General features: G+C 42.4%; 1 protein-coding gene across 3 annotated transcripts in view; it reads left to right on the forward strand.

Annotated features, from left to right (window-relative positions):
• The window catches only part of mark4b (MAP/microtubule affinity-regulating kinase 4b), a 75,396-nt gene that overhangs the window by 5,779 nt on the left and 43,848 nt on the right, over positions 1 to 25,769 (forward strand). For all 3 annotated transcript variants that reach the window (XM_083773962.1, XM_083773963.1, XM_083773964.1), the window contains exons 2-3: positions 20,050 to 20,247; positions 21,752 to 21,805. In XM_083773962.1, the coding sequence (XP_083630088.1) occupies positions 20,050 to 20,247; positions 21,752 to 21,805 (252 nt within the window). The remainder of the gene's footprint in view (positions 1 to 20,049; positions 20,248 to 21,751; positions 21,806 to 25,769) is intronic.

Genomic DNA, 25,769 nt, shown 5'->3' on the forward strand with positions numbered 1-25,769 from the left:
TGTATCTGTAATTGTGTCTAGTTGCTGAAAAAGTGCAACCAAATCCATGCGCTTTACCTGCACACATTAGCAGTGGATGCATGCGCAGACACGTTCAGTTTTTAAATGATTGTCTGACATCAACAGTGACACTTATTCACAAAGCTGCTTTGATTTGGATGACGTTGTGCTTTTTGTCATAAGAGGCTGCTTTCCTGGCAACAATTATATAATAATTATAGAGACTAGAGACTCGCTGATCAGTTCATGCTTCTGTTCCAATCTAGAAATGTACAAACACGCTCATTGTCGCATAACATGTAGACATGCACATATAAATACTGCCAAAATGACACAAATGCCCACACATATACAAAGAGACTGATAAACGGGATCAAACATGGACTCGTACAACACATACGCTGTTGGACACAAACGTAGTTGTGTGCATTGCGTAATGGGGATCTTCCATACCGTAGGCTCCCAGGTGTCGCCTTACTCTGTTGTCTTCACACTGGCATAAGTTACTTTATGACACAATATCTGTGTTTGTGTATATTTGTGCATCTATGCTGCAGCTCCCATGTATGAATATATATGCAAATTGCAAAAGGTCTGCTGACTGAGTTATTTTCATTGTTTGGTGTTGTGTGGTGTTGAGGATATTTTATTGTATTTTATTGTGCAAATTGTATGGTGCATCTAGTCTACGCAGTGCACCTAATAAAGGGGAAGAGGGATGTCATTTTTGTTCAAAAGTTCTTTGTTTGAAAGAACAAATTAGTCAACTGTTGACGGACACGTCCACATCAGGAATGTGACATCCATGGTGACGGTTTAGGCTCACAATACTTGGCAATCTGGAATGTCCCTGTGTGGAACTCACTGCACTGGATAGTTATTGGCCGATTGTGCCAGTTCACCACCATCAAAGTAGAGGCCTCAGAGTATTATAGTGTACGTGATTTTCTTTGTGCTAAAAAGCTATTGTGATAGTACTCATTGCTATAGAGTGTTTGTTCAGTAACGGGAGTCTCCATGTCTCTCTAGATTTTTATTAAACAGAAAATGCATTTTCGGAAATGAATTGTAAGTGATGACACAAAGAAATTGAGCTCATAAATAGCTACTCTGTCCTGATCGGCTGAAATTGTGTCACCTACTTGAAAATGTATTTTCTGTTTATTAAAAGGGAAGTGGCAATTTGCTTCTGCAGTTTTTTTCTTTATTGGGACAGACGGTAGAAAAAGTTAGACGGTACAAGAGAAGCAAGCATGGGAGAGATGAGACTGTAACAGAGTTACAAGCTTTGTTTTCCATTTTCCAGCTGAATATGTCTAGTATAGAAAACCCTTGTTTCAACCAATTCATCACATTGTAGCCACTGCCAGTAGGATCTCACTGTAGCCAGTAGGATTAAATGTTAGACATGTAACGTCTGGGTCACAACTGTTTTAAAATTAGAAAAAGGAAAAGCGTGACAGCCACAGACTTGCAATATAGCCTAGCTGATCTGAGCATATTGCTTTTGGAACGAGGACGAGGAACCATTGAGGAAGGTTGTGCAGTGGAACATTATGCAAACGTTGCCTAGTCATGGTGCGTGAGACAGACAGACAGGCATGGTAGAAGAGTGAGGGAGTGAGATAACACAATCGATGTGTCTTAGAGAGGGGTGAAGAGAGAGACGGATGCGGAAAGACAGATGTGAGAGAGACTCAGGAGTGACTCATCACTTTAATCCATTGCAGCTGATTTCAACAAAATAAATCTTTTTGTCTGGTCTGGTGACTGAAGCCCTGGGGTGAGGGAGATGCTGAATAACCTGGCAGCCCTCCAGAGAAACAGTGAAAGTAGCACTCTGTCTGTGTGCCCACATTTTAGCTCAGTCTCTCTCTCCGTCTGTCTACAGTCGAGCCCTCTGTTTCTCTGTGTACAGTACATTTCTCTATCTCGGTCTTCATCTGTCGCTGTTCAATGTGGACGCTTTGGTAGTCTACTCTGTATGCACCTTGGATGGACGATCCTGTTGCACTTTGCATACTTGGTTCAGGCCATGTCAGGCCAGCCCGTCCCAGTGGAGGGAAGTTGTTGTCATTTGACCTATGAATGTCAGGTGGTTGTCCTAAATCCCCCATGTTGTCCATGGCACACAAGATTTAGGTATAATAATAATAATAATAAGCCAGAAATACAGACACTCTTGACTCCTAAGTCTCCTCCAGGAGGTGGAGTTGCTGGACATGCCGAATACTGAGGAGATCATGGAGGTTATTAAACGTCTCCCTTTTTGGTAAGCTCCAGGCGCAGATGGCATAATAGGCTTGCCTCTTTACTTAGGGAAGCCTATAGCCATCATCACTGTCTACCTGTGTATATTTAATTTAGCAAATTGAGCCCTCCCTCAACGGCTTTTGACAGAAATATGGGGAGGGGACCCCTCCCCTATTGGGCGGGGAGTCTCTTTCTTTTTGAGTGGTGCAACCAGTGCTCCCTTACAGAGCGCTGTGGGTGGCTGGGTCTGAGCACGAAAACAGCATGGTTGTTTTTCACCATTTGTGCACAACCTAATGCATTAAATGCATATATATTAACTGTATATATGATGATTTTGTGTGTGCCAGTACAGAAGGACCACCACACGGTAACTCTGTGATTTCTCCTGTGGGTCTGGAACAGGCACAGTGCACAGTCTGTGAGGTGAGGTTTAGTGTTAAGGTTTAGTGTTAAGGTAAAGTCTGTGAGGTTAGGTTTAGTGTTAAGGTTTAGTGTTAAGGTAAAGTCTGTGAGGTTAGGTTTAGTGTTAAGGTTTAGTGTTAAGGTAAAGTCTGTGAGGTTAGGTTTAGTGTTAAGGTTTAGTGTTAAGGTAAAGTCTGTGAGGTTAGGTTTAGTGTTAAGGTTTAGTGTTAAGGTAAAGTCTGTGAGGTTAGGTTTAGTGTTAAGGTTTAGTGTTAAGGTAAAGTCTGTGAGGTTAGGTTTAGTGTTAAGGTAAAGTCTGTGAGGTTAGGTTTAGTGTTAAGGTTTAGTGTTAAGGTAAAGTCTGTGAGGTTAGGTTTAGTGTTAAGGTTTAGTGTTAAGGTAAAGTCTGTGAGGTTAGGTTTAGTGTTAAGGTTTAGTGTTAAGGTAAAGTCTGTGAGGTTAGGTTTAGTGTTACGGTTGCGGTTTAACAGTAGCCTAATCAGCAGCATGTTTTTTAATGAATTCTTCATCTTTATTGCATTATGCTTTTGTTTGTTTAATGCCTTGGTTTGTTAGCAAACCAACAACAACAAAACAACCCCAAGCTAAATTTAAAAGCTGTTGGCTAAATAAATGAGAGCTACCGAGTAATTGTGGCATTCATAATCTGATTACTTGATTTAATTTCAATAATCGGTGAATTAATATCGACTATCCAAAATAACTTGTTAGATGCGGCCCTAGTGTAGCTATGCCAATAATATGTGGCATTCTTGGAATAAGTCAGCTGACCTTTCTTTGGTTGCACTGAAGGCTTAAACAGGGTGGAGTAGCAAAATCCTTCTTAAACCCTGGAGTCATTTGATTTCACCTCAAAGTTTATTAACTGGATTAAGCTTTATGTTTTTACCAATCCTAGGGCCTCCATTATAACACATTGTGTTATTTAACAGCGTTTTGAACTGCATAGGGGCATATGCCTAAACTGACTTTTTCATCATCTTGGTGCTTGGGGAACAATATAAAAGCGTACAACTACTTAAAGATGGAGTGCTGTGATTTTGTACTTTCTCTGTTTTGCATGTCTTCATGGAGTTAACATTACCCTAATAGACACCCAGGTGTGGTTATAATATTGAAATATGTCTTCCCTGTGTATTTTGGTTTCTTCCTGAAAGCTGAAAGCCTTTGAGTCAAAAAGCCCAATCAAAATAACACCATTTTAGTTTTTAAACTGGATTTACTACTTTACCCCAACCAAATGACAGTCCAATTAACACCAACTTGACGTACAGGATATGCCAAGTTATTTTTGGCAAGAGATGCCTGAAAACATTTAGCAAGTCGTTGAAGCCAAGGTGATGTTCCTTTCAAGCCTAGCCTATCTTGGGCTACCCTGTGCCTTTTAAAGGGCCAATGAACCATTGTGGTATGCATTATGGGTACAGACGTCATTAATACTACACTGTAAACTCTGCCCCTGCTGTGAACCTAGTGGCACATTCAGACGGAGAGACTAGCTGTGATGGAAGACCTACTGTAGAATTCAGACTTGTGACTACGGTATAAATATATCATTGCCTTGAAGTCTACTCTGGGTATCCATTCTATCCAACTTTCCATGTACAAATATAGTATATACATGTCAATATTGTGTTGTTGTGGACACTAGTATTGTACAGATTCTGATGGCAGATTTACTCATGTCCTGAAACCATACAAACACACCATCGTTGTCATTTTTCTGTCAATGTTCACTTCCTGGTCTCGCCTACCAGGAAACGCCTGTGGTGCTTTGTTAGGACAGCATGTGACCATCTCGGAGCAGGAAATGAAGCAAAATTTCAGTTTACAAAGTTTCCTGCAGATGTGACTAGCCTAAAAGCGGGTGCATGTGTTTGGTCTGACATATACTAACAGTCTGACAGGCATTTGTCTGACACCCTATGCTGAACCCAACCCTAAACCTAAAATAACAGTTTTAACCTGCCACACATGTCTGGAGCCACGGGTTACTTGTAACCTGCCACAGGTTAGTTACTTAGTTTTATCAAAGCAAACCTTATTTCACCACCCCAAATAAATATTGAGATTGGGCACTACTCTAAACTTTATATAGAGACAGTGTAGTTTGTAAGGGTGAAATCACAGGAGGGATGTGACACTACAGTATGACTGCAGATCGTGTTTGAAACAATACCATCACCCACACAACAGCCTAAAAGTGCTCATTCTTTTTTTTTTTTTACATATGATTTATGGGATAACCTGTATGAGGGATGTGACCATTAGGGGTTTTGTAAGAGAGTTACAAACGTTATACTGCATAATTTGCACAACACTGGTTTTTCATCTAGCTTGTCGAAACGCCCTTTACTTACACAAATCCAACATTACACTCACAAGTTGCCAGCAGCAGCCACTTGAGTAAAACACATACACACTCTCCTGTTTGGAAAACACTGTAGCTACTGTAGTTTTATATTTTGAACATTTTGGAGGGAAAAAAAATCATCCATCTATTTAAGCAACACACACACTGATTTTCTATTTATTTTTGGAACGCAGTTCTTCTATTACGGGATTTTGAAGTTAGGACTTTGGTACTATTATGGCAGGCTTACAGCCATGGTGTACAATGTTTCTTACTTGTGTGTCGTGGTAATAATCTTTTAAGAGGCCGCGTTAAGGTGAATGACATGTTAAGAGGTGTTGACAGTGTTTTAACCCATTTAGACCTGAGGACGCATTTGATCTCTCACCTTATAGCTTTTAACCACTTTATCCATTATTTTTAAACGCATCTGTTGAAAAATAGCCAATCTACAAGCTCACCGATCCCTGCGCTAAGAGTTTGTAGATATGCTATATTTGAAAAATCGTTAAAATGCGGAACAACATATTTTGAGATGGGGGGAGGGGGGGGGGGGGGGTCTGTGGGCAAATACGTATCATACTGGGAGTCCTTGACATGAAAAAGTTTGAGGACCACTGATAGAAACATAGGTCTTGATGTGATGACATTCATGACCGTGTGTTCAGTGGTTTTGTCATGGAGACAGTTAAAGGGACACTTCACCCTTTTTGCAAAAAAATATATGTTAATATATATATACGTTTAGAAGCTTTAGATCACTTTCCTGGGGGTATTTATGTGTGTAATATGTGGTTTTAGATATTTTAGATTGTAGCAGTGAGCCTGTTGTCTCTGATGTCATGGACACTGGGCTCACTTCCTTCCTGGACTACATGTTGTCTCAGTAAGACAGCTCTCCCCCTATCCACAAGGAGGAGCAGTGCACCAAAGAATTATGGGAATTGTAGTCCAGGAAGGAAGTGAGCCCATGACATCAGAGACAACAGGCTCACTGCTACAATCTAAAATATCTAAAACCACATATTACACACATAAATACCCCCAGGAAAGTGATCTAAAGCTTCTAAACGTCATTAACATATATTTTTTTTGCAAAAAGGGTGAAGTGTCCCTTTAAGTGGTGCGGCAGTGGCTCAGGGGACAGGGGTAGAGTGGCCGTGTGTGTGTGTGTGTGTGTGTGTGTGTGTGTGTGTGTGTGTGTGTGTGTGTGTGTGTGTGTGTGTGTGTGTGTGTGTGTGTGTGTGTGTGTGTGTGTGTGTGTGTGTGTGTGTGTGTGTGTGTGTGTGTGTGTGTGTGTGTGTGTGTGTGTGTGTGTGTGTGTGTGTGTGTGTGTGTGTGTGGCTTGCCTGGATGAAAGCGCTATATAAATGTATCATTTAAGTTGTGTTGTGTGATGACAGTATTACATTTTGTGAGCTGACAGTGGTGGTGTGTTGGGACAGTGTGTGGAGTGGTGGTGTGTTGGGACAGTGTGTGGAGTGGTGGTGTGTTGGGACAGTGTGTGACGTGGTGGTGTGTTGGGACAGTGTGTGGAGTGGTGGTGTGTTGGGACAGTGTGTGAAGTGGTGGTGTGTTGGGACAGTGTGTGGAGTGGTGGTGTGTTGGGACAGTGTGTGACGTGGTGGTGTGTTGGGACAGTGTGTGGAGTGGTGGTGTGTTGGGACAGTGTGTGACGTGGTGGTGTGTTGGGACAGTGTGTGAAGTGGTGGTGTGTTGGGACAGTGTGTGGAGTGGTGGTGTGTTGGGACAGTGTGTGGAGTGGTGGTGTGTTGGGACAGTGTGTGGAGTGGTGGTGTGTTGGGACAGTGTGTGGAGTGGTGGTGTGTTGGGACAGTGTGTGACGTGGTGGTGTGTTGGGACAGTGTGTGAAGTGGTGGTGTGTTGGGACAGTGTGTGGAGTGGTGGTGCGTTTGTTGTGCAGTGCAGAGAGGCCCAGTGCCTCTAGCCTAGGGCTTAGAGGTCAAGAGTCAGCACAATTGGAGAGAGGAAATGGAAAGTGTGTGTGTGACTGTGTGTGTGTGTGCGAGGGAGTGTAAGATTTTGGAGTTGAATTTCATCTGTATTGATATTGTTACAACTGACGGCCTGGACAAACAGAACATGTTACGTCTATGTGTTCCGTTTGTCCACGTGTGTGTGTGTGTGTGTAACTGTACAGTATGTATACGCATGTGTGTAACTGTATTTGTGTCCCAGGGTTTTGCCCTTTGAGGGCGTAATGATGACGTGGCTCAGGGGTAGAGTGGCTGGATGGTGACCGCAAGGTTGCCAGTTCGAATGATATGGGAAACTGTGTGTGCGTGTCCTACTTAACGAATGTGTGTTTGAACGTGTGTACCTGCATGTCCGTTCTTGTGTCGTTTTCAGCTGGGGGTATTGTGTAAAGACAGGATATGTGACGCTGCAGTGTGTGTGTGTGTGTGTGTGTGTGTGTGACCTTGAGCCATCCTCAAACATATCTCTCTCTCTCTCACACACACACACACACACACACACACACACACACACACACACACACACACACACACACACACACACACACACACACACACACAGAGGACTGTATCCTGGCCGTGGCAGATCTCCTCCCTTTGGGTGGAGTCCAGTGTTTTTGTTGGTCATACTGCATGTCCTGACATAAAGTTAAGCTCTGCTCCACACTGACAGATATAGAGGACACAGTGATAGCTTTAAGTTAAGCTCTGCTCCACACTGACAGATATAGAGGACACAGTGATACCTTAAGTTAAGCTCTGCTCCACACTGACAGATATAGAGGACACAGTGATAGCTTTAAGTTAAGCTCTGCTCCACACTGACAGATATAGAGGACACAGTGATACCTTTAAGTTAAGCTCTGCTCCACACTGACACATATAGAGGACACAGTGATAGCTTTAAGTTAAGCTCTGCTCCACACTGACAGATATAGAGGACACAGTGATGCCTTTAAGTTAAGCTCTGCTCCACACTGACAGATATAGAGGACACAGTGATAGCTTTAAGTTAAGCTCTGCTCCACACTGACAGATATAGAGGACACAGTGATAGCTTTAAGTTAAGCTCTGCTCCACACTGACAGATATAGAGGACACAGTGATAGCTTTAAGTTAAGCTCTGCTCCACACTGACAGATATAGAGGACACAGTGATACCTTAAAGTTAAGCTCTGCTCCACACTGACAGATATAGAGGACACAGTGATACCTTTAAGTTAAGCTCTGCTCCACACTGACAGATATAGAGGACACAGTGATACCTTTAAGTTAAGCTCTGCTCCACACTGACAGATATAGAGGACACAGTGATGCCTTTAAGTTGAGCTCTGCTCCACACTGACAGATATAGAGGACACAGTGATGTTAAGTTAAGCTCTGCTCCACACTGACAGATATAGAGGACACAGTGATACCTTTAAGTTAAGCTCTGCTCCACACTGACAGATATAGAGGACACAGTGATGCCTTAAAGTTAAGCTCTGCTCCACACTGACAGATATAGAGGACACAGTGATACCTTTAAGTTAAGCTCTGCTCCACACTGACAGATATAGAGGACACAGTGATAGCTTTAAGTTAAGCTCTGCTCCACACTGACAGATATAGAGGACACAGTGATGCCTTTAAGTTAAGCTCTGCTCCACACTGACAGATATAGAGGACACAGTGATACCTTTAAGTTAAGCTCTGCTCCACACTGACAGATATAGAGGACACAGTGATACCTTAAAGTTAAGCTCTGCTCCACACTGACAGATATAGAGGACACAGTGATACCTTAAGTTAAGCTCTGCTCCACACTGACAGATATAGAGGACACAGTGATGCCTTAAAGTTAAGCTCTGCTCCACACTGACAGATATAGAGGACACAGTGATGCCTTTAAGTTAAGCTCTGCTCCACACTGACAGATATAGAGGACACAGTGATACCCTTAAGTTAAGCTCTGCTCCACACTGACAGATATAGAGGACACAGTGATACCTTTAAGTTAAGCTCTGCTCCACACTGACAGATATAGAGGACACAGTGATGTTAAGTTAAGCTCTGCTCCACACTGACAGATATAGAGGACACAGTGATAGCTTTAAGTTAAGCTCTGCTCCACACTGACAGATATAGAGGACACAGTGATAGCTTTAAGTTAAGCTCTGCTCCACACTGACAGATATAGAGGACACAGTGATACCTTTAAGTTAAGCTCTGCTCCACACTGACAGATATAGAGGACACAGTGATACCTTTAAGTTAACCCATTCTGACCTGAGATCAGATTCATACGAGGTTTCCGCCGGACACACACTGGTCTGATGAACCCATTCTGACCTGAGATCAGATAAAAAAAAAAACCCCTTTTTTTTTTTTTTTTTTGTTTTTCAAAAATAGCAGACCTACAAGCTCGTATCGCGCCACTCGGTGGCGCGATATGAGCTTGTACATCTGCTATTTTTCAATAGGTAAAGCATAACATGATGCTGACACCAAAATGGGTGCCCGGTCAGAATGGGTTAAGCTCTGCTCCACACTGACACATATAGAGGACACAGTGATAGCTTTAAGTTAAGCTCTGCTCCACACTGACAGATATAGAGGACACAGTGATGCCTTTAAGTTAAGCTCTGCTCCACACTGACAGATATAGAGGACACAGTGATAGCTTTAAGTTAAGCTCTGCTCCACACTGACAGATATAGAGGACACAGTGATAGCTTTAAGTTAAGCTCTGCTCCACACTGACAGATATAGAGGACACAGTGATACCTTAAAGTTAAGCTCTGCTCCACACTGACAGATATAGAGGACACAGTGATACCCTTAAGTTAAGCTCTGCTCCACACTGACAGATATAGAGGACACAGTGATGCCTTTAAGTTAAGCTCTGCTCCACACTGACAGATATAGAGGACACAGTGATGCCTTTAAGTTAAGCTCTGCTCCACACTGACAGATATAGAGGACACAGTGATGTTAAGTTAAGCTCTGCTCCACACTGACAGATATAGAGGACACAGTGATAGCTTTAAGTTAAGCTCTGCTCCACACTGACAGATATAGAGGACACAGTGATACCTTTAAGTTAAGCTCTGCTCCACACTGACAGATATAGAGGACACAGTGATACCTTTAAGTTAAGCTCTGCTCCACACTGACAGATATAGAGGACACAGTGATGTTAAGTTAAGCTCTGCTCCACACTGACAGATATAGAGGACACAGTGATGCCTTTAAGTTAAGCTCTGCTCCACACTGACAGATATAGAGGACACAGTGATGCCTTTAAGTTAAGCTCTGCTCCACACTGACAGATATAGAGGACACAGTGATGCCTTTAAGTTAAGCTCTGCTCCACACTGACAGATATAGAGGACACAGTGATGTTAAGTTAAGCTCTGCTCCACACTGACAGATATAGAGGACACAGTGATAGCTTTAAGTTAAGCTCTGCTCCACACTGACAGATATAGAGGACACAGTGATGTTAAGTTAAGCTCTGCTCCACACTGACAGATATAGAGGACACAGTGATAGCTTTAAGTTAAGCTCTGCTCCACACTGACAGATATAGAGGACACAGTGATGTTAAGTTAAGCTCTGCTCCACACTGACAGATATAGAGGACACAGTGATACCTTTAAGTTAAGCTCTGCTCCACACTGACAGATATAGAGGACACAGTGATACCCTTAAGTTAAGCTCTGCTCCACACTGACAGATATAGAGGACACAGTGATGTTAAGTTAAGCTCTGCTCCACACTGACAGATATAGAGGACACAGTGATGTTAAGTTAAGCTCTGCTCCACACTGACAGATATAGAGGACACAGTGATGTTAAGTTAAGCTCTGCTCCACACTGACAGATATAGAGGACACAGTGATGCCTTTAAGTTAAGCTCTGCTCCACACTGACAGATATAGAGGACACAGTGATACCTTTCATTGAGTTGTTATTCCTTCAGCCGATGCACCTCGTCCAGAGCAGGACCTTCAAAGGAAGCCACTTGTAAAGCCTGTGTAATATGTTGTTAATGTTGTACAACAGTCTGTATCGCTTGCTGGATATGAATGATTTTCAACTAAATGTTTACCCCATTTTGGGTGGGAACCCCTTTTGGTGTTGGCATTATGTTATGCTTTAGCTATTGAAAAATAGCAGATTCTTCAAGCTCTATGAGCTTGTAGGTCTGCTATTTTGGAAAAGTCGAAGAACGACTGACATGGAAACATAGCTTTTTCAGAAAACTGTCAGGATGTAGAAGACATTTTTTTAATCTTATCTCGGGTCAAAATGGGTTAAATCAGTGCACACATTGCTGCACAAATCACTTATTCCAGGGGCGAGATGATGAAGTAAATCAGTCGTGCTGTGTTGGGGTAACTAAGAGACTGGTGAAAAGTATATTTAGGTTACACAGAGAGATACGACCACCAGTGTAGAGAGTTAAATTAGCCAGTGTGCCAGCCTAGTACAGAGGCATATTTAATGTTTCTGTTCGTCCCAAATACATATTCTTTATCGTCCCCTAATCTCGCATGCTTAGAGACGCCTCTTGCATGATCATTAAGTAGAACGATTAGTACTATACCTGTTATATGACATCTAACGTGGGAACAATCCGTAGATCCGGTGATCTTTTGTGGCCACAGATGCAATTTCTATGGACTATAAATAAAGTAAATAGCTGAAATCGCTAAAACAAAAGAAAGCAGCAAATGGAAAAAAGAATTAAATAAAATTACACTCTCTTACTTTATCTAATAACAACCTAAAACATGAAACCAACGTTGTCCTTTTCAGGAGGGTGATGGAGCAATCATACCTCTATTCCAGGCCCTAGCTTCCGCTGGTCTATATGTTTTTGAAACGGGAGGGGATGAGAGGAAACATTCCTAATGGACCAAATCATTTATGAGCGAGGGGTAAAAAAAAATCCCATAACAACAAGATTGATGAATGTGTCCATTCATAACACAGTAGCTAGCAGTGCATTTCTACTGAGGCATACACCCACACACATACACACACAGACAGATACAAATGGAAGATGGTAAATATGCATAGCAAAGGTTGGATTTGTTAGTGGGCACGCTAATATACATAAATCAGTTTTTTTTAATGTTAGTACTTTCAGTGAGTACAGGAAGAGCTTATTTGGAAATCATTCAGGTTCCTTAACCCATTCTGACCTGAGATCAGATTCATACGAGGTTTCCGCCGGACACACACTGGTCTGATGAACCCATTCTGACCTGAGATCAGATTCTAAAAATGTCAGTCGCTCTTTGATTTTTCAAAAATAGCAGACCTACAAGCTCGTATCGCGCCACTCGGTGGCGCGATATGAGCTTGTAGATCTGCTATTTTTAAATAGCTAAAGCATAACATGATGCTGACACCAAAATGGGTGCCCGGTCAGAATGGGTTAAATGTTTTCGCTCGACCCAAAACAAAACGACCCAAACGTACAAAACATATTAACTACTATTTAAAAGAATACAAAATAGTGAAAATGGCCTAAACTCGCAAACAAAACAAAACATGGGTCCCAGCCCATTGTTTGGAACACACTGGCTTAAACGACACCGATCCTATGGGTCTCTCTCTCGCACACATGCAAACGTTTCAACACCTTCCTGCCTTACCCAACTGAGGTTGCAACATAACAATAGTCTGACAATATTTGTTGTTCGCTTGATGGTTGTTTTGGTTGTCCTAGATAAGAATGTGAATGCTGTTGCTATGAGACATGTTAAGTTATTGCTCCGCGCTAAGCAACATGGCCTTTAAGGGCAAACGGACAGTACAAGACATTGTGGACAATAGGCAAGACACTCCATAAACCTATCTTCCTCCATGGCAGTTATGGCTCATCTATTTCAAACCAACTTAATGTTCTTTTATTTGCAGTATATAGAATGTAGATGAACCAAATGCAAACCAATTACTTGTGTTGTGTGCAGGGAATACATTATGGTTATACAATGATAGATAGAACTCGTCACACTACATATAAGTTAGAAAGCCTGTGGTTGTTGCCAGTTGTCAGGATGCAAATATGAATGAAATAATGCAAAAAAGCGTTTTAGTCTTAGTCTGGCAAGTCTGGCAGCCTTACCGAGTATTGAGTAAGGAGGGTAAACTTAACTATGATTTGGTGGTGAACACCACTAGCAGCAACCAATATAAAAAGATGCATTCAGTGATATTTATTATTGACAAAACAGTTTTTGAAAAGTGAAAAGACCTAGCAAAAAACCCCTTTTCTGAGCACAACTGTGGGAACTTGTGCCGCAGTGTTAGTACGCCTACTGACATTTTGTTGACAAAAGACATATTGCCAACACTATTGGATACACTGGTAACAGCCTGATCTAGAACAATGATGGTTTTGGATGGAGGCAGATAGAGCTCTGAAACTAAGGGGATTATTGTCACGGAGAATGGGATTCTTTTCAATATTCAAGAACAAGGTACGGCTGTGTGTGCTGGATGTGCAAATCATTCAGTAAACACCCCCACCCACTTCACTCTCTCCCTCTATCTGTGCTCTGTCCATTAAAGGTTTAATGTATGTATTATCACGTAGTCACAGGGGTCTTCATCCCTCTCTCCAACCCTCTCTCTCCCTTCCACGCACACATACGATGAGTACAACAGGATGAGCTGAAATTCCTGGATTGCATGACACCACACACCCCCGGCCCTCGTATGTATGTATGAAGAATACCACATGACAGTCAAGAGGGGAGAGTAAATCCATAGGCTGTTCTTGATACAAGTATGTGAGGTGGGGGAGGGGAGGACGACGACGATGCTGGAAGGAGGCGGCTGTGAGACCTAAATTGATGTGAGGTCACTGAAGACGAAGATACCGTCAGGGGTAGACAAAGGGGTTTGGGGCGGAGGCTGGAGCCCTGTGTGGAGAGGAGAACAGTGGAGAGGGGAGGGAGGCACATCTTAATGGGTGGAGGGGTAGCGGAGAGAATGACGCTGTGTATGAGGTTGGCAGCACAACAGAATGCCATGGCATGGAGTCATGGAACTTCAGGGACAGCTTTTTATCCAATGTGCCTGCCTGACCGTCAAACTATAATCTATGGTTGTGGGTGAATTTATCTATGTAACTGTATGCATTGTATGACATCATCTCTGTCGGGTGGAAACCTCACTGTTACCTTTCACGATTCAAATTTAAAGATCTGCAAGCTTGGAACTCGGAGGCCTCGAAGCGCTTTGATACCTTTGTATGATCAAGTAAAAAAAAACACAAAAGTTAGAATATGGAGATGAGAGGTTTGCAAACCCATTGGTGAATAAGAATATTGTAATGTGAGCAGTGAGCACTCATTTGCATACCAGCATGCTCCGTTGTGGACATACATCGATCACCCTCAAATCATATAGACACGTTATTTGTTCAGTTTAAGTGCAATATTGGCTGATTTATAGTAGAAAATGGATGTTTCTAATAATAATGGCTACATTTTGCATATGCATGTATATGGGGCTCTTTCTTTTCCAATCTGCATGTTATCCCCTTCACACTCAACTAATTAAGATATACCAGTATATACAAAGGGAAATAAATAATAAAATAAAATAAAACCTTTTAGGACTGCATGGTGGTGTGGATGCATATATGAATGGAATGAGAAGGGGAGCAAAAAGGAGAAAGTCGGCAGACTTAAAGGAGTGGGGGTGGTAGATGAGATGTGAATCGGGTCCCATCAGACCCAAGGGAAGCAGGGAGAGAAAGAAGCCAGTTCTCTTAAAGGTAACAGGCAGTCAGTCCTCATCCTCTACTCAGAGTAGACCTTTTTGTTTGCCTCATGGCCATCATGAATTCAATTCATGATTTGATTCTACTTGCATTCAATGGATGTGTCCATTTGGTCTTTGGTGTACATTTGTACACTTCCAGAGTCGAAGTAGCACTGAGGATTTTACTGTGCATGATAGCTTGCCTTGTCTTGTGTCTTTTGTCTGATGTGTGTTTGTGTCTGTAATGGTGTGTGACTGCGTGGACGCAGCACAGTGAAAAGTGTGTCAGTGTGTGAATATCTGTGTGTGGGAAAGTCACTTGACCTTGTGATCTGAGCTCACTGTTTCTGTGTACTGTTCATGCACAGAGCTCTCCACAGTCACAGCGGGGGCATGTCAAGGTGATGTGGTTTTATCACACTTCAGATCTGTGCGTGCGTGCGTGCGTGTGTGTGGTCATCAGTCCGTGGGAACCATGTGGGAATAGATAATGGCCTGTGCTGAAATTAATCATGAGAGAGATTCCTACTTCCTAGTCTATTTATCTCGGATGAAAGTCTCCCCCTCACCATACCAATTATTGCAAATAGAACTAAGGACTTTACGAATTCTCCCTCTACTTTTAAATGTCTAATATGTATTTCCTGTTGGAACGGTAGTGCTCCAGCCTCCACCGATGGCTTAACGACATAGTGATTTATTGGACTGAGGGAAGCCTAAATTGATTGTCTGAGCTACTTTTATATCCTCAAGTAGGCCCGTCTTCAGGATGCAAAGTAATTAGCTGATTACACTGATGACAAGCAATCAATCTGGCGTGATGGGACATTTTGGGGTGGCTGGAATAGAGCGTCGCAGTCCCGAGAGACCTGGAAAAGAAATTGCCGTTCATTTTCCTCATAAACTTTCAAAAAAGTATTTATTTAAAGACGTTTACGCCGCGGACAAAGCCAACTCTTGTCGTGATAAATCATGACAATAAACACAATGTTTTGGGCCAAACAAAGAATTAGAAAGTAGAAAAAAACGGCAGGTTACAACCATAGACTGTAAAAAATATGGACAAAGCGTTCGCCGGGTCTAACATGAACGTAAAATGAAGCCTGTAATAATATGGTAATTCCTGATGTAAGTCGCCATCTTTCTAGATCCGTTTGGTACCAGCTGGCCATTGGCTGGCTCCGTTTTGGACCAGCTGGCCATTGGCTGCCCAGACAACGAGGCGGGACTTCCCCCCTTCTTCTCCGTTGGTTTTTATTTTGACTCGAGTGGGAGGGGAATCCCGATCATAGACTGTAACGGTAGCCACGCCCCTCAGAACATACGCGATGTTTTTTTTTCTTTATGGTCATTTTTTTAATTAATGGGATGACATTATAAATGAGACTTTAAACTAGTGACTGGAAGAAGAAAGTATTCATGACCATGTTTATTAAGGTAATACAGTCTAGGTGAAGTTGGGCCAAAATACATGGGCCTCTATGGAGCTATGGGGCTTTTTGGGTCCAGTCCAGCGCCACAACAGGCCATTATATGAACTACCGATTTCAAATGAGGCTTCACGAAATATCTGGCTGACTGCCCCCCTGGTTACAACACATTTTTTGTTGTTTTTCTTCTTTGTAATTATAAGGTCTTATAATAAAGTCTTACGCTTATAAGGTCTTTAAATAAATACGTTTCCAAATGTCTATGGGAAAAATGCATTGGGAATTATTTCCTGTGCCTGGCGTCGTCATGAAAGGGGGCGGGACTGCGACGCTCTATGCCATTGTAAGATAAAATGTTATACCTACTCCAGTACTGTAGTTCTCAGACCCAGTTCTGCAAACCCCAAAGTACTGCTGGTTTCCATAAGCAGTTTCCTTATTGTCTCCACCAGGCCGAAGGCATGGGGGGAGAGTATGTTTTGCACTCCGTCCGTCCGTCCGTGTATCTGTCCGTCCGTGTGTGTGTCCGTGAGCAGCTAATCTCCGGCACCGTTAACCCGGTCGATGCCAAATTTTGCACACACACTCCCTGGATGCCAACGATGAACCTCTGCCCCAAAATTTCCAGAACGGCCTGTTATAGCGCCACCAGGAGGCCTTTGTCCAAACATCACGCAAATTGGTACACAGTCTCTCTAGAGCCATTCAACGAAACCGGTCTTTCAGATTTCTCAGACTCCATCCTGATTGGTTAAGATTGGCTTCCAAAGTTCACAGGAGTGCTCAGTTTCAAACAAAATGCTGCAAATCATGAACACATCGCGTGATTTCCGTGAAAGGTGGCGATAACTGGACGAAAAGTGTTTTTACCTCTAACTGCACGGATCTGTGGATAACTTTGTATGCCAACTCCCTAGAGGCCAAGGAAAAACCTTTGCCTGGAATTTTTCACATCTGCTCTTTATAGCGCCACCAGGAGGCCGACATATGTAAAACACATTTTCTATTATTACTCCTTCAGATTTTATCCAAACAGCAAACAGTTTATTTGTATCCGAAACTTTCATGGACTAATTGTGAATAGACTATGTAGCAAGGTCACTGTTTTGCCATTACAATGACGTACCTTTGTCAATAACATGCCATTTGTATAATGCATGCCATTCATCTTTATAACATTACTAAGCATTATTAATATACTGTTAGATGTTATATTATTTACTTTTGTTGCCCTTTTATCCAACCACCAGATGAAGGCAAGCTGCAATGTCCTACATTCCTATCCTGGTGGAGACCTGTGCCCAGAAGGGCACTTTTTCTAGTTCAGGGTCTGGTTTAGAGCTGAGACAACAAGTGAATTCCGTTAACTATCTGCATGGTAGAATGGAAAACAAGGAACAGTCTGTATGCCCAGCATTGAAGTTGAAAAACACCGTGTTGCAGCAGTCTGCCCTAAACACCACCCTCTGTCACTGTGCTCTGTTACTTCCCTATTTGGAGCATGTGAAAGTGACTGTTTGTTTACAGCCTTCTGGATCTGTGATTAGCTGTCGGCATCAGGAAATATCAAAAGCTATATACAGTAGATTTATTATAATATGTTTTTGTAATGATATAGTCACAATCAGTACTATCCTTATTGGCAGGTTGCGTCAGTAAAGACTGGTTTTAACTTTGTACTACCATACGTTGCCGTGTGATCCTTCCTTGCCGCGTTCTGGGATGTAGAGCTACTGGGCTGTATTTTGTGTGTCTTAAGTACCAGGTCTTATTACCTAACTTGAGTAAACTAAAGACCTGGAGGCGTGATCAATGCTCGTTGGCCACTCAGAATAGCCAAATGGCATTGATCCCGCCTCCAGGTCTTTAGTTTACTCAAGTTAGGTAATAAGACCTGGTACTTAAGACACGCAAAATACAGCCCACTATGTTCAGTGATCAGTGTGCAACATACATTGCCATACGTTTGTGTATATCAGGCACTGCGAGTCCATGAACCTCAGAAGTTAACTCGATATATATGTCTGTATAGTTGATAGGTTCCTCGACTTCCTTATGTGTTTGTGTGCTGGATTTCCAAAGCCACTGCAGATGCCTGAAATGTATTAGTCTCCTGGGGAGAAAATATTTTTCTCTGCTTTAAGCTGAGAGGGAAACAGATGGATGGACTTTAGTTTAGCATGTATTCGATGCTTAAAACTGATTGGACCCAGAGGCCTTGGATCGGGCTGTGCTGAATTTGCCATGAGTTAACGAACAGATATTTTTTGAAATTCTAGGATTTGTCATTTTATTTTCCTAGCAAAAGTACAAAGTGTGCCTTTCTGCCTGGCAAAGTTCAGAAGAAAAACTGATCAGCTCACCCGGGAATATTTTATAGTTACAGTGGTCTTTGAAGCGGGAGATAATGGAAAATCATGAGAAAAACAACAAAAAACGAATTTGTCTTTTGTTAGTTTCCAGTTGTCATTAGGGATGCACCGATCCGATACTCGTATCGGAGATCGGCGCCGATCCAGGCTAAAATTCTAGATCGGGTATCGGATCGGTGGCCGATCCATTATCCGATCCGATCCGATAATTATGTGTAATTACAGTATGAAAACAACTCTACCTCCTCTGTGACACAGCAGTGTAGTATTGACAGTATAACATGTGGAATTCAGCCAGGCTAGCCTGCGCACACATTAACCTGGTCTAATTGTTGCACAGTTATTTAATAAATAATTCAGTGCATTTATATCTGTGTTTGTTACATTTTGTTTTACAAAGTTGGGAAAGTAATGTTTAAGTCAAGCCTTGATGTTGCCTTACACAAAATAATGATTCCAGACTCCACACAGTGAGGCATACAGCTTAATAGGTTATTACGTTTCTTTGTGGGGGGTATCGGATCGGTACTCTGTATCTGCAGATACTGGACCCCCATGTATCGAAATCGGTATCGAATGCCAAAAAGCCGGATCGGTGCATCCCTAGTTGTCATAAACCCATGCCACATGGTTTTAGCCCTGCTTTGCATATATTAATGAATTGGAGTCTACTAGTCTAGTCCAAAATATCCATATATTAATAATATGTCTTTGATATCTCCATTTGAGTGTATGCATTTTTTTTAAATGTACAGGATCTGCCATTTATTAGTAAAGCGATTCCTTTTAGTCTACTTAGTTCCTTTTTTCCCTGATCAAGGACACATGGAAGCCAGGGCCCAAAGTCCCCTTGCTGGATTAGTGCGTATTGGGCAGATCAATGAGGATATGCCAACGTGCCTCTTTTGTCCCATGTCACGTGTCTCCCACTACTGACCTCACACATGAGAGGAATGCTGGCTTTGTGGGGGGTCAGGGGTGACATTTAGGAAGCTGTGCACTTTCCTATGTACACTCACTAGTTTTTCTCTCCATTCAGGAGAGAGACATTTTGGACACTTTAAAAAATAAATGTTTTAGTTTCTTCACTTCCAATTTTGTTTTATCTTCTATCCTGTATGAATGTTCTCTCCTTGAACAGGCACTAGTACAGAGAATTATGTGTAGAGCTATTTAACACTTATTTGAACAAAAATACAAAGATGGCCAATGACTATGTAGAAAATACTACCGCAAAGTAGGTTAGAAACGGATGCCAAACTCTGGTATATTTAGTGGAGCCCCTGATTGTATATTTAAGTTCTTCGAGCTTGAGATGTGACATAACATCCTCCACCCAACGTTTGTGAGATGGCGGCGCAGGACCTTCTAGCTGTGAGGTGACCACACTACCGACTGTGCCACCGTGCCCCTTGAATAATGAACTCTCTATCTTTCTTTTTTCTCCTCAGCATACCTCCCTGTCGGCCAGCCGCTCAGAGAAAGGTACCGGTTGGTCGAGCCGGTCGCTGGGTGCACGATGTCGGAACTCCATCGCCTTGTGTTCCGACGAACAGCCTCACATAGGGAACTACCGGTTGCTCAAGACCATTGGCAAGGGCAACTTCGCCAAGGTCAAACTGGCACGCCACATACTGACTGGCAGAGAAGTGAGTCTGGTTTTGTGTGTGTGTGTGTGTGTGTGTGTGTGTGTCATAATGTACAGTGTGTGTGTGCCTACCTATCCACGTCTGTGCGTATCCCCCTGCAACTTTGTGTTGAAACGCATTGTCTGTCGGGGTCATAAAGTCTTGACCTACATTGGCTAAGTTGTTAAGTCCTTGAGGCTCAGTAGACTTTTCATCCCCTGCCCATGTGAGCTCTGCTGTCTGTCATAAAAAGAAAAAAGCATGATGGCCTATATTGTTGGTTTACAGTGCTACTTTGACCTGGCCACAGAACATTGTTAAGTCTATTATATACTACCTGTGTGGTTTCAGTGATGTAAATCGGTTTTCAATGTAATGGGTCCCGGCCCTGGGACCCAGGGGTGGTCTTTTAGATGGGTCGCATTTTAGGAGTCTTACTCCATTACGTTAGGTACATTACCGAGTACAGTATTGCATCCCAGGACCCCCGGAGGGTGACATAATTGCGTCTTTTCTCAATTTAGTGAGTCTAAGGATGCAGGCTATTTGCATCACTGTGGTTTGTTCAGTGGATCCCAGCATGTGTTGACTTTGTTGTCGTATTAGATTTTTAGTAGAGCTCTGAGATGTGGACAAAATCAATTTTCACAATTTCCTATTCTGATGGGTGGAATCCTCATTATGTCCAAAACTGTTACATTTCGGGATTCAAATAAAAAAAAGTAGCAGATCTACAAGCTTGACACGTGCCGCTTCTCGCCACTTTTCAAGCTTGTAGATCTGGTATTTTTGATACTTTTGTGTGACGCTGTTGTACTGTATGGTCAAGTATATATATATTTTTTTTAAGATATTTTTTTTAAGATATTTTTTTGCGGCTTACGCCTTTTATTGATTTTTGAAGGGACAGACAGTAGGCTGACAGGAAACGGGAGAGAGATGGGGGGATGACATGCAGTAAAGGCCGTGTCGGGTCCGGGAGTCGAACCCGCGGCACACTGCGACTGGATTACCAGTCCGGTGCCCAGACCGTTACGCTACGGCCTGGGCCCTGTATGGTCAAGTATTAATTTACGAAAAAACACACAATCTTTAAATATGGAGATAAGAGGTTTCTACCCGACAGCAACGATAGCAGATGGTGTTGTGATGTGTGATTCAACCATGGCTGTGGTACTGCCAACGTTCACTACTTCATTCCCACTGAATGGTGTTGTGATGTGTGATTCAACCATGGCTGTAGTACTGCCAACGTTCACTACTGCATTCCCACTGAATGCATGTATTCATGTTCAGCAACATTTTATATGGATTGTCTACTCTTCAATTTGTCATCAAGTTGACAACATTTGAAGAGAAAAACAGATCAACCTGGTGTTCAATGGAGGAGAAAAAAACCATAGACTGACGATATTGTTTTCAATATCTGAAATAGGAGTGTAGCACCTTTATTGAAATGCTTCCTGTTATCACAGCCATATGTAGTATGGCTGTGTGTGTAATGTCTATCCTTTTCTGTCCCCAGGTTGCAATTAAGATTATCGATAAAACCCAACTCAACCCAACCAGCCTACAGAAGGTAAGTGTGTGTCTGTATTTGTCTAGGACTGTGTGAGAGTGTATGTGAACAAATTATACAGTATAATGTATGTAAATGATCTCAGAACAGAAGGCATTAACCCATTCTGACCGGGCACCCATTTTGGTGTCAGCATCATGTTATGCTTTAGCTATTTAAAAATAGCAGACCTACAAGCTCATATCGCGCCACCGAGTGGCGCGATACGAGCTTGTAGGTCTGCTATTTTTTGAAAAATCGAAGAACGACTGACATTTTTAGAATCTGATCTCAGGTCAGAATGGGTTCATCAGACCAGTGTGTGTCCGGCGGAAACCTCGTATGAATCTGATCTCAGGTCAGAATGGGTTAAAGGCCACATAATTCTCTCACTCTCACACACGCGCATGCACACACTCTCACTCACACCGAGCCACTACAGGTAAAACAGGTCAGACATGCACAGTGATTGCGATGATGATTTATAGCAGAATGTCTTTATCAGACTGTAGTCTCACTGATACATGTCATGTTTACAGGCTTAGCAAGGGCATTGTTTTGGCACTGGTTGGGAAGTCTTTACTTACAAAAAATTATGATTTAAGAATTTAAGCTTATTGGGTTGCTGCAGTGCTTGTATTATAATGGTGCGTTCATGCAACAGGCTACAAGTCATTTTAAAAGGAAGCCAGTGGCATGAAACTGCAAGGTGACGCCCATCACTTGCGTGACAGGCATGACGTGCTACAATTTGAAAGTATGAGCTGGCTTCAACTTTCTTCATCTGTTTTGTAGTTTTGTTGCATCATTTCCACTTCCAGTCTCTCCCCACAATTCCGGCTCCTTTCCTTCCATAAATGGAAGAAAAACTAATTATTGCTGTTAACCGGTTCCCTGCGCTGTGTAAACCCTTTTCACTTGAAAACTGTGGCTTGAGCAACACCTCCAACAACGATTCGGTGACAGTCGGTACAGCAAGCTGGCAGCACTGAGTCGTTTTGTAGGTTTCATTGCCGCTATAGTGTGAATGCAGCATGAGTCACTCCAAATAAAATGCTCTATTACTGCATAGTCAGCTGAAGCTTTTAGCCTAGTGATGACATAACATGTTTTGTTATGCACAGACATAGACATAGAACCATAAGCCAGTCATGTACCAAACACACTGCCCATGGTGTAACCATAAGCAGTCACGTACCAAACACACTGCCCATGGTGTAACCATAAGCAGTCACGTACCAAACACACTGCCCATGGTGTAACCATAAGCAGTCATGTACCAAACACACTGCCCATGGTGTAACCATAAGCAGTCACGTACCAAACACACTGCCCATGGTGTAACCATAAGCCAGTCATGTACCAAACACACTGCCCATGGTGTAACCATAAGCAGTCATGTACCAAACACACTGCCCATGGTGTAACCATAAGCAGTCATGTACCAAACACACTGCCCATGGTGTAACCATAAGCAGTCATGTACCAAACACACTGCCCATGGTGTAACCATAAGCAGTCATGTACCAAACACACTGCCCATGGTGTAACCATTAGCAGTCATGTACCAAACACACTGCCCATGGTGTAACTCGGTGGTTCTCAACATTGTATGGACCAGGGCCCACTTGAAAGATCTCAAAAGGGTTGTCCGCACGCATTTTCAGTAGCCTTGCATGGCCAGATTAATATCACTGCATAGATATTATTTCCAAGGGGCGGTTACAAATGTGAAGCTGCTTTTCCCCCCCCTCTGATTGGTCACCAATCAGAGTCAGCAGACCAATCTCCCCAGGGATTTGTTTCCCCTGGCGGCAGATTCATCTGGTTTGGTTTCCAGACTACAGCTTATTGTAATGATCAATCAAACCATTGTATTTCCGGCTTGGATCAGTTGGAACTAACATAGTATAGTTCACAATGCAAACATACTTTTAAAGGTTTTAAAGGAATAAAATAAATATTGTGCTATGTCATTTTTATGTATTTGATTTTTATTGATACTTATCATTACACTCTTAGTGTTATTTTTCCAATGAATTGGGGGCTCACTCCCAATTTAATCACGGCCAACCAGTGGGCCCTGGCCCACAGGTTGAGAACCACTGGGGAAGCTGTACTTACTGTACATTGCATCACTCATGCTGCAGTAACACTAACCTCAACACCTGTTGTTTCCCTTTTAAAACTTAAAACTTTGACCTTTCTGTGGTCATGTGAGCTTCTCAGGAAGCTGTTTTTGGCATGCTGGACAAGAGACACCAGCAACAACAAGTCCACCGGATACATCACAGTGCAATAAACTATATGCAAAATTATATTGTTTTCCATACGCAGTCAAATCCTCAGTGTTGATTCGTCCACGTGTAACGCCAAGAGTGTGCAAACATTAATGTACACAGAGTTAAATTAAGACCCAGTGTTTTACTGCTGACGAGGTTTAGAATGGGGGAAGCTGTTATTGGTTCCAGCCAGGCCTGGTGTAAACAAGCGGTAAACGTTGGTAACGTGGTGTCTCTAAAGAGAGGGTGGAGTGGTAGACCCTGACCACTGGAACCACCCTGCTGGCCTGTGAATGAATCCCACTAAAACTCCCTTCCTCTCGCTCTCGCCAAGTCCTCCTGTTGTCTTAAAGGAGAATTCCATACTAAAAGGCTTTCTTACCTTTCTTTGTAGTTGTTACGTCCCCACCAAAGAGTGTTTTTTTGTGCAAAAGCTCCTTATTGGCTATTTCCCCTACCATAAGCCCTACATGAATTACATTGAATTGAATAGGAATTGAATGGGGCTATGGGGTGTTGTGCTAATTCGGTTATTTCCATCGCTCAAAATTATATTTTCTTTGTATATATCCTCTCTTCATGATGTAAATAATATCCCAAGCGGCACACTTTACTACTTACTTTCGATGGAAATAAGCCAACTAGCATAACACCCCCATAGCCCCCTTCAATTCCCATTCAATGCAATGCAATTCATGTAGGGCTTATGGTAGGGAAAATAGCCAATAAGGAGCTTTTGCACAAAAAAACACCTGGACCTCTTTGGTGGGGACGTAACGACTACAAAGAAAGGTAAGCATTCTAGCATGGAATTCTCCTTTAACAAAGAAGGGCCCTGAATGTACGCACCGAACGGGTTGAGGGGATGCCATGGCCATATTTAACCCATTCTGGGCGGGGTTCCCTATTTGTACCTTACCCCCTCAGGCCGGGAACCCATATTTGGGTTCTGTACAGTATGTACAGTATTCAAAAATGTAAAAATTTTGATTCTGCTATATCAATATTAGAAGTTTTTCAGAAACCTTAGGTCAGGATTTAGAGGCGTTTTTAGAATCGGCCTTAGGCCTGAATGGGTTAAAAAAATCTAATGATGTATTAGCAAGCCTTGATTTAAAGTGCGCAGAGATAATCTTGTCTGGGCACTATTAGTGCTGCCAACGAATATTCTATATCCGAATATATTTTCGAATCAAAAAAATAATGAATAACCGAATATATAAAATTAAGGTTAGAATAAAAAATTATAATAAAAAATATTTTTTAGTTATTATTATTATTAGTTTTCGCGAGACGGTGCCATGGGTAAGCAAGGCGTTGTGACTTGTGAGCTTGTAGATTAGTTATATTTGCCATGCGACATGCCGACACCGGCATACATTAAAGAATAAATCAGCTGCCTCGTACTCTTCCTAAACGCAGACTACGCGAACACAGGGCGGGCGGGGCCACGGGAGCCTTTTACGTTCTTTGCGCAGTGGGTGTACGCTGCTCAGAAGGGTGAAATCTTCCGTCAACAGCGTACCTAGTGATCAGAATCTGGGACACAGGGACAGGCTTTGCTTCGGTGTTTCGGACAGACGGGAGAGTATATTTTTAGACAACACACAGATCTATCACTCATCAATCTTCAATCATGAAGCGACTTTATCCTTCAGGAAATTATAAAAAGATAAATAAAATGCGTAAGGATGAAATGTGGT

The sequence above is a fragment of the Protomyctophum parallelum genome (genome assembly GCF_964188405.1).
Source record: "Protomyctophum parallelum genome assembly, chromosome: 9".
NCBI classification, from domain to species: domain Eukaryota; kingdom Metazoa; phylum Chordata; class Actinopteri; order Myctophiformes; family Myctophidae; genus Protomyctophum; species Protomyctophum parallelum.